The sequence below is a fragment of the Medicago sativa genome, chromosome 7 (genome assembly GCF_051527215.1).
Source record: "Medicago sativa cultivar Bolivia chromosome 7, Bolivia_mono, whole genome shotgun sequence".
In the NCBI taxonomy this organism is placed as follows: Eukaryota; Viridiplantae; Streptophyta; class Magnoliopsida; order Fabales; family Fabaceae; genus Medicago; species Medicago sativa.
This window is the reverse complement of record NC_140755.1, coordinates 77487178-77497901: the sequence shown is the minus strand read 5'-3', so window position 1 is coordinate 77497901 and position 10724 is coordinate 77487178. Positions and strand designations below refer to the sequence as shown.

Genomic DNA, 10724 nt, shown 5'->3' with positions numbered 1-10724 from the left:
ATGATTTATTTGTTCACTCCCTATTTTTCAGCAACACCACCATGTATTGTGGCAAACACTAAATTGTGATTGGCTACTCTTTATTCTTGACGAAATCGGGATACTCTCTTTCTAGATATATAGCACTGCTCGTATCAAAATTCAAAACTAGACATCTCTATTGTGTGATTATGGAGTTTGGAGTTGAATCCTCTCATGAATGGAATGCTTTTGGTTATGGAACTCTTTTCACACGTTTGAACAGAAAAATATATCCTTAACTAGTGAATCGTAATGTCTAATGCATAGAAACTACTGTGAAAGTAGTAAATCAAAGACTAGAAGTTTTGGATTGACTGGACTAATCGATTTAATCTCATGTTTGAAAATTAGCTTATTATAAGATAAAGTTATTTGGTCGGTCAAAAGTAAAAGTTATTTGTAATTAACTTTGGAGAGGATTTAAAGACTAATTATTTTATACAAACAAGAAAAACTAATTATTATTTTAAATAAACCAAGTAATTGAGTTTAAGTGGTTAATAAGCTTTACCAAAAGACGGATTCTTAAAGACAACCTGCATACGATTTTTGGGTCGGACAATTCGCGGTCATACTTTACTTACTTCCCCACCGAACTTCAGATTATCACAACCACTTCTCCTAAAACTGAAAAGTTGGTCGGACAATTCACGGTCATACTTTACTTACTTCCCCACCGAACTTTAGATTATCACAACCACTTTTCCTAAAACTGAAAAGTTAACACCAACAAAATTATAGTTTTTAATAGTGACCGGAGGGAGATCAGTGTCAATAGAAAAAAAATTAAGTATAAAGTAATTATTTTAAGTAAATTGCATACGATACAATCTACGACTAATAAATTTGTTCGTTAAAAATTTAGGAATAAAAAATTAAACTAAATGAGGTATATTTATCCTTAAAAAAAATGAGGTATATTTAGAGATACTATTATTAAACATGAGGTATATTTATCCTTAAAAAAAAATGAGGTATATTTAGAGATACTATTATTAAACAAAGAGAAATAGTTAATATTTGTTATATTAAAAAAAATAAAAGAGTTTATATTATTAAAAAAATAAACTAAATGAGGTAGTTTTTAATCAACCGTGTGGAATGTATCATTCAAAAGAAAGGAAAAAAAACCGTGTAGAATGTAATTTTTGGTGGGGTAACTCCGGAATAAAATATATCCCATTGCACATAAAGCACTTGACTATTGCACATACTTCTCTTTAAATATATGATCAAATCTCAAAGCTGCATATGCATTAGAAGATATTATTTTGTTACCCATAATACATACTCTCCACTAGTAAAATGAGAATTTTTACAATGTTTCTTCTCTGCTTTGCAAATCAAATGTTGGTGTATGACTTGCCATTAGCAACATTTGCTATTTCTTCGAGTTCATACACTGATAAGCTCGCTTTGCTTGCTTTGAAGGAAAAGCTTACAAATGGGGTGTCGGATTCTCTGCCATCATGGAATGAGTCTTTACATTTCTGTGAATGGCAAGGGATTACATGTGATCGTCAACACATGAGAGTTTCTACGTTGCGTTTGGAAAACCAAACATTGGGTGGTACTATTGGGCCATCATTGGGAAATCTAACCTTTCTCAGAGTGCTCATACTTGTACACGTCGACTTGCATGGTGAAATTCCAAGTCAAGTTGGCCGTTTGAAGCAACTGGAAGTTCTTAACTTAACCAATAACAAACTTCAAGGAGAGATTCCTATGGAGCTCACAAACTGCACAAATATGAAGAAAATTGTTTTGGAGAAAAACCAACTCACAGGAAAAGTTCCCACATGGTTCGGATCAATGATGCAACTTATTTACTTGATTCTTAATGGCAATAACCTAGTTGGTACTATTCCATCTTCCCTCGAAAATGTATCGTCACTCCAAGTTATAACACTTGCACGTAATCACCTGGAAGGAAACATACCTTATTCTTTAGGTAAGTTGTCAAATTTAGTATCTCTGTCTCTATGTTTAAACAATTTGTCAGGTGAAATCCCACAGTCTATTTATAACCTATCAAATCTTAAATATTTCGGAGTTGGGACAAACAAATTATTCGGTAGTCTTCCATCGAATATGAATCTTGCTTTTTGATGTAAGTATATTCTGCATCAAACAAGATAAGTATTTTTGTATCGTCTCCACAGGGAATAGTGCGTTATCAATGACAGTTTAACATCGACTATCATTCCAAGTATTAAGAGTACTTGTTTGTTTGAACTGAAATGTAACTAGCTAAACTAATTGCAAAAAGTAAAAGTTGAGATAAATAAGGATTGAAACTTGTTAGGAGTAGCGTTCCTTAACCAAGCGTCACACGTAACCTAATGATCCATACGAATTCTAGCTTTGTAAACAACATTATCACAATCAATTCTAAACTATCCTTCGTGTCCAAAGTGATATAATTATTTCTAAGTTAGCGTTTAAACATTCGTGTCCAAATTCCTTAAACGATAACAAAGTCGATCAGATAGCTTAATCGACCGTGTCCAGCCTGATTAAATATCCGAAAGCATTTCACTCTTGATTATGGTGATTATCACAAGATTAACAAAGATGTCAAGTAAGTTAACCTAAGATATATTGCTACTCTAGCTCAAGATTCAAGAGTTTGTGTCCAAAGCATCTTGAATCTCATTGAAAGCATTAACACAAGAATAACAACAATATTGAATATAAATTGCTAGAACCATATATTGCAAGATAAAAAGGATTACATGTTTAGCAAGATCAAGTACCTCTCATCCCAACAAAGGGTATTTAGCTACTCATCATCATGGAAGCCATGCAAGGATGGATTGAAAAGGAAGGATTCATTACACTTGTGATGTCTCAACAAAGTATTAAGATCCAACTTCCAAAACCAATCTTACTCAATGAAGAACTACCTTACTTCTCCCTATGAAAATATCTAAACTAAAACCTAAGAGAAGCTAAGAAAATATCAAACTAAGATATGATAAGATCCTCTCCAAAGAGTAGCAAGTGGCTATATAAAGACTTCTGCCCTGCCTTAACTCGCAGATGCGAGCTACATCACTCGCAGATGCGAGTTGCTTGCTGGACCAATGATACGCTGCCACGTCATAACTGAGGGGATCAAACCGCCCTAACTCGCAGTTGCGAGTAAGGGAGCTCGCAGTTGCGAGTTGCTCGCATTGGCACTCGCAGATGCGAGTTTGGGTGCGAGCTGCTTGCCTCCTGGATCAGCTTCTGCCCAAATAGTGTTTTTCCATGGTTTTGGTCTTTAATCAGTGTCTTGAGGCTAATTTCTGCACAAAAGGATAGAGTAAGATATATAAAGCGTAATAAGGCATTTAACACTTATTTCTCGGCTTTTCCTTCGATAACTTGTAAAACAAGTAACAAAAAGTGTATGAAATATAACATAAAAATAACACTTCTTGGCACTTATCACTTTTCCCAAAATTGAAATATTCTTGGTAGGTAATAACCAACTAAGTGGAACTTTTCCATCTTCAATATCCAACCTCACTACATTGAAAGAGTTTGAAATAGCAAATAACTCTTTTAATGGCCCTATACCTCTTACTTTGGGTAGATTAACCAAACTCAAGCGGTTTGATATTGCTATGAATAACTTTGGGATTGGAGGAGCTTTTGATTTGGGCTTCCTTTCCTCTTTAACCAATTGTACTCAATTGTCAACACTCCTTATTTCTCAAAATAGATTTGGTGGTAAATTGCTAGATCTTATAGGAAACTTTTCCACCCATCTCAATAGTCTTCAAATGCAGTTTAATCAAATATATGGAGTCATACCTGAAAGAATTGGACAACTAATCAATTTAACTTACTTAAACATCGGCAACAATTACCTTGAGGGAACAATACCATATTCAATTGGAAAGCTTAAGAATCTAGGAGGTTTGGACTTGAAATCAAACAAGTTACATGGTAACATTCCTACTAGTATTGGCAATCTTACAATCTTGTCTGTGCTATATCTAAATGAAAATAAATTGGAAGGAAGCATTCCATTCTCCCTCATATATTGCACCCGATTGCAGAAAGTAAGTTTTAGTGATAACAAATTGAGTGGTGATATACCCAACCAAACATTTATTCATCTAAAACTTTTAATATTTCTTCACTTGGACAACAACTCCTTCACCGGTCCCATTCCTTCTGAGTTCGGTAAATTAATGCAACTTTCACGATTGTCTCTAGACTCGAATAAGTTTTCTGGTGAAATTCCTAAGCATCTAGCTTCTTGCTTATCATTGACATAACTTAGGTTGGGGAGAAACTTCTTGCATGGAAGTATACCTTTGTTCTTAGGCTCTTTAAGATCCTTGGAAATCTTAGACAGTTCTAACAATAGTTTCTCAAGTACAATCCCTTTTGAATTAGAAAATCTAAGATATTTGAAAACTTTGGACTTGTCTTTTAACAATCTACATGGTGAGGTTCCCGTGGGAGGTATCTTTAGCAATGTCACAGCAATTTCACTAACTGGAAATAAGAACCTTTGTGGAGGGATACCTCAATTGAAGCTTCCTGCATGCTCAATGCCCTCCAAGAAACACAAATTATCTCTCAAAAAGAAACTTATCCTCATCATTGTAACTGGTGGAGTTTTGATATCTTTCATAGCTTTTATAATTGTCCATTTTCTCACGAGAAAGCCCAAAAGGTTACCCTCTTCACCATCTTTGCAAAAGGAGAATTTGAGGGTTACTTATGGAGACCTACATGAAGCAACCAATGGATATTCTTCATCTAATTTGTTAGGAGCAGGAAGCTTTGGATCTGTCTACATAGGATCTCTTCCCAACTTTCAAAGACCTATTGCTGTAAAGGTGTTGAATCTTGAAACACGTGGAGCAGCAAAGAGTTTCATTGCTGAATGTAAATCTCTAGGAAAGATGAAACACCGGAATCTTGTCAAGATCCTAACTTGTTGTTCAAGTATTGATTATAAAGGTGAAGATTTCAAGGCTATTGTTTTTGAGTTCATGCCTAATATGAGTCTAGAAAAGATGTTGCACGATAATGAAGGATCTGGAAGCCATAATCTCAACCTCACACAAAGGATAGACATTGCTCTTGATGTAGCTCATGCATTGGATTATCTTCACAATGATACAGAACATGCTGTAGTTCACTGTGATGTTAAGCCAAGCAATGTTCTTCTTGATGATGACATTGTAGCCCACTTGGGAGACTTTGGATTAGCTAGGCTCATTCATGGAGCCTCAAACCATTCAAGTAATGATCAAATTACTTCTTCCACAATTAAGGGAACTATAGGATATGTTCCTCCTGGTAAGTTCTTTCTATCCATTGCTTGTTACTATCCTTCATAGTGATAGCAATGATAATTTATTGTTTTTTAGATAAGATATTTTCACCTGGTAAATTGTTTTATATCCCATGTTTTATTTTACAAATGATTTCTATCGCTTACTATTTATTGTCCGCGCACGCGTTTTGTTCATTTTTTCCTAAATACTTGTTGAAAAGAGTATGGAACAGGTGTTCCAGTATCACCACAGGGAGATATCTACAGCTTTGGCATTCTTCTGTTAGAGATGCTTACTGGAAAGAGACCAACAGATAACATGTTTTTTGAGAATTTAAGCCTACACAAATTCTGTAAGATGAAGATTCCAGAAGGAATTCTTGAGATAGTGGATTCCCGTTTCCTTATACCATTTGCTGAAGATCGGACAGGGATTGTGGAAAACAAGATCAGGAATTGTTTGGTGATGTTTGCTAGAATTGGAGTTGCATGTTCTGAAGAGTTTCCTGCTCATCGAATGCTAATAAAAGATGTTATAGTTAAGTTGAATGAAATCAAATCAAAGTTTCCATGCTAGGATTCGTTGCTACTGTGATAAGAAAATAATTGTGTTCACAAGAAAGGTTGAGTAGTCTGTAGCCATGAATCAAGTGTGTGTTTGTTATTGTTGCGATACTATGAATTAAAATTTCTATGTATAATAATTTGTATTTGTAGTCAGTTGCACTAAATACATGTATTGTTTGGAAATTTGATGGAAGTTTTCATTGTATTATGGCACTGCACTCTTCGGTTAACGCAACATTTTCATCATCCAACGACTTCCTCGTCTTAATTAACTCCTTAATGAATTTGGCATACACCGGGATTTGATCAAATGCCTCAGCAAATGACATGTTAACTTGCAACTTGATAACATTTCCATAAACTTTTTAAATTTTCTATCTTCTTTCTTCTTGGTCAATTGTCCATCTTCCTTCTTCTTAGCCAAATGTGGGTAAATACGTTTCACATAAGATGGTATTACTTGCGGCTTATTATCATATATATTTGACAAGTTGGTTCTTTGTCTTTCTCAACAGTGATTTAACATCTGTTAACTTCTACCTTTTTTCTCCTCTTCGGTATTTTTCTCCCTAATATATCATTTTTTTTCCTTCCTTCTCTTCCTTTATACTCATCGGTGCGCGTACCATTTTGATTCTAAAATCAAAATGGTTTGGCAACTCTCATTCTTCGGATTGTTGCAGGTATTTCCTCTAAAACCTCCACTTGATTGCGTTGACATTTATAATGACAATTGACCAATTTGCGTCTCGATGTTCCCGATTTGTATTATGAGGGTGTCACTCTTTATAAACTTTAATCAAGTCTTATCTTTAACTGTGTGAGACTTAATTTTTCCAATATGAGTCAATGCAATGCAGGCCAAATAACCTATTTTGCCACATGTAGTAACTAATCATAGAGATGAAATAACAAATTCAATTACACTTTTAACTATACTTGGTATTTGAAAAACAACAAAAAACTATACTTTGTACATCACAACATGTGAAAGTATTAGTTTAATTAATTTTCTTAAAAGAAATAAAACTGTACCTATAGAGGAGAAAAGCATGATTAATTAAATTTGCTCACTCCTTTTTATGAGATCTAAAATTGCATTTGCTTTCCTTTGTGCTCTATTTGTACCACTTTCTTTAATCTCAATCAAATGCTCATAAACTCCAAACTGAAGTGCTGCCAAAGTAAAAGATGAATTACTTGAACACAACTCAAGAAGAACAGAAGCTGCACATTCCTTGTTCTTTGGAGTCCCTTCTCTAGTAAACTCAACAAGAGTTTCAATAAATGATAATTGTCCAACCTCATGTCTCCCTTCAGGAGTCAACACAAGTAGCAACAAAATAGAAAGTGCTTCATCAATCATTCCCAAGTTTCTGTCCTTTAACAATTGAAGTAAAGCTGTCACAATTCCAGCTTTTATAGCTCTCTCTTTATTTGCATGGTTTAATGATAAGCTAAAAAGTGCTGTAGCAGCATCCTTTTTCCCTCTAACTGTGCCATTTTGTAATAAATTTACCAAAGCTGGAATCCCATTTGACATTCCTACAACTTCTTTATTTTCATCAATCATTGATAAGCTAAATAAAGCTGCTGCAGAGTTTTCTTTAGCCACAATACTTCCATTTTCCAACACTTCTATTATAGCTGGAATAGCACCTTCTTTTGATATAAGTTTTTTGTTAGCTTCATCAATTGATAAGTTCAAAAGTGCTGTAACAGCATGTTCTTTTATTTTTGAATCTGGATATGATAGGATTTGTACTAATGGTGGTATTCCTCCGTTCTCGGCGACTAAAATTCTGTTCTCTGAACTTTCTTTTGATAACATGCGGATTCTCTCGACCGCCTTTCTTTGATGTTCTAAGTTGATCGACGATAGGTTTTCAACCAAACATGGAATTTCTTCTTGGTTTTCGGTTGGAGTGGTTTCTTGACATGAAGAGCAGATTTTTGGAAGTTTGAAATTGTTGTTCTCACACCATTCAGCAATTAAATTTCTTAAGGCACAGTTTGGTGCTAACTGAAGATGTTCCAAAGGCTGCCTTGTCTTCGGACAGGTTTTGTGATTGGATTTGAACCACTTCTCTATGCTTTCCCTTTCATATGTCTTTGATGGAAACAATCACACACAATGACAAGAAAAAGAGAAACAAAACCTTTGTTAGCATTATTATATAGAGTAATAGAGATAAAACCTAAGTTTTCTTCATTACAGATTCTCTAAAGTAAAAAATCCATGAACTTCGGTCCTCTACGGCTGCACTATGATGTTGCATATGTCGCGACCGTTAAGAGTGAGAAATTCTCATTCTAAATTTAATAGTCCCTACAACTGCAGCCGTAGAGGATTGGATTTCAAAATCCACGAAGTTCAACTGTTGGATAATGATTGGACGATTCATATTTGAACTTCATCAAATCAAAGTTATAATACGAATTCCTAATATGAACTATCCAATATTTATGCAACAGTCGAGATCTATTGATTATAGTGACAGTAGAAATTATTGACTGCACCGAATCCATTTTCGTAAACATGACTAGTATCTTTCCAACTTAGGTTTAAATGTGCTTTTCCTCTAAAACATTTGAAAAAATTAAAATTCTTTCACGGAACTTAATTTGTGATTACCTGGCCACTTGCAATAATAACAGGATCAGACATAATTTCAAGTGTTATTGGACACAGAAACTCATGAGGAATGACCAAAGAAGTGCTTCTTCCAAGCATCTTATTAGGCATGGCATGATCATCATCAAAGATAACATCGGTTTCTTCCATGCCTGCAGTCCTTTTGAATCTGTTAAGCAGGTCAATTATTTTTTTTGTACTCTCACTTTGCTTCCCTTTTCTTTCTCTAACAAGGTTTCCAACAGCCACTGTTTCTACCTCAAGATCCTCAACACTATGAAGCTCCAACTTTTTCGCAAGCCTTTCGATAATGGCACTATCGGCATTACGATCATCTTCATCGGAGAACACCACCATCATATCCATTGCTAGCTCTATGTCTTGTGTATCAGTTCTTCTCCTTGCCCTCCTGAGTTGCACGTGCATTAGCTCAAGCTGAATTAAGCCAAAGTATATAACATTATTTCAATATGCATATTATATATGATCGAAGACTACTAGCAACATAGTGATCGGATAATTGCTCCATCCGATCACTATTATAAGCAACAAATCATTTTTGTAGGTTTATTGAATAACTGGTGTATTTGGTCTATATTATAGACCAAATACTTCAGTTATTCAATTAATCTAAAAATGATTTTTTGCTTATAACAGTGACCAAATGTGTAATTATTAAGAGCGGATTTACATTTGATATAGTCACAAATTCCGTGCATTCGTGCAATTTGCACATTGGTGGTTGTTGGATCAAAATCTGCTTGTTTTCTACATCTGGATCCAACGATTGACCATGTGAATGCATGTATTTGTGAATGCGGCGAATACACCTTGCCGGAATAAAATAAGGGTTCCATAGACATAAATATATATTGAACAATCTTTGCAGAATCATAGTGATTATTAAACTAAATGAAAATAAAACATAAAATGTATTACAATTTACAAATACCTGTTCTTTTACTTCATCAGAAATCCCTAATTCATCACAAGGCACACCATCAAAAGCTTGGCTTAACTTTTCATAAACCTTCTGAAATTTGATCATAACCATCTCACCTTCCCATGCCTAAAACGCAAGAAAAAAAGAAAACATCAATACCCTATTCATCAAAACATAATCAAATACAAAAAATGATAATTATTTCTTATCCTTAAAGAAGAGAAAACATAGATTTGATGATTTATATTATTTCATTAGAAAAAGAAAAAAAAAACATAAAAATGAGAAAAAGTTTGTTTGTTATTTACGAGGTGAATTTTGCTTCCTTGGCTACACAATTTCAACAAATCCTTAGCGAAGAAAAGCGCATCTCTAAGGTTCCTCAACCAAACAACGCCGTTTCGAGGAACAGGATGACGAAGGTCACGAAGGTCTTCCATAAGAGGCAACATGTGTTTGAAACGACGAGCGAGGTTGTGTGATTCTTTCCTTTGTGTTCTTCTGTATTCGCCGAATTGAACCACCGATTCGATGAGTCCTTGGATCTCCTCCACCACCACCACACCATTGCATTCTTCGTCTTCATTCTCATTTTCTGGGTTGCTTGGTTCTGGTTCTACATTTTCCTCCCTCTCTTCTGTTCCTTCCATTGAAAGTCACCTGTTTCATGCACCATGCATGTTTCTACGTACATTATTGTTTTTATCGAAAGTCACCAAAACAAAAATAACTATTTCTTGTTTTTGTTTATTGAATATTTTTATTTTTTAAAATAGTTTTGATTATGAATAACCGAGGTCTTTGTTTTATTATTGACCCAATAAAATGGAAGGGTTCTGTCCACACCACCTTTTTTCTAATGCACCGACATTTTTTACTAAGGTCTTTGTTAGAGGTTTTTTATCCACTTGAGCATGAATGAGTAAGCTATAAAATAAAGGAAAATGATTCTTAGACACCTAAACTTCAATTTACCACTAGATAAAAAAATAAAAAGAATGAAATGATAGATGTGATAAATTGGTGATGTGATATGATGAGAAAAATGACAGTAGAAAAATTAATAATGTACAAATATAAGTGCTCTAAAATAAAAAGGTATTGCCTTGTTGTAACTAAAGACCAACTATTCTGACCAGTTATGCTATTTATTCACTTGAGCATGAATGTGACTTGAGCGTTCATGAATTGAAGATTTGGTCTCGTTCATACAAGTCATGAAAAGTGTCAATTCTGAAAAAATGGCTCAGTATTATGAAAGAAGAAATGAAATC

The 10724-nt window shown here is 34.4% G+C and overlaps 1 protein-coding gene and 1 pseudogene across 1 annotated transcript; one reads left to right on the top strand and one right to left on the bottom strand.

Moving 5' to 3' along the window:
- Window positions 1-1295: 1295 nt before the first annotated feature.
- Window positions 1296-6053, top strand: LOC146908759 (uncharacterized; annotated as a pseudogene).
- Window positions 6054-6745: 692 nt separating this feature from the next.
- Window positions 6746-10177, bottom strand: PUB15 (Plant U-Box 15). Its single transcript, XM_085725095.1, has 4 exons — window positions 9759-10177; window positions 9460-9576; window positions 8508-8942; window positions 6746-7982 (listed from the first exon to the last, which is right to left on the bottom strand). The coding sequence occupies exons 1-4, from the start codon at window positions 10098-10100 to the stop codon at window positions 6933-6935; spliced, it is 1944 nt and encodes a 647-aa protein (XP_085581221.1). The 5' UTR covers window positions 10101-10177; the 3' UTR covers window positions 6746-6932.
- Between the last annotated feature and the right edge of the window lie 547 nt (window positions 10178-10724).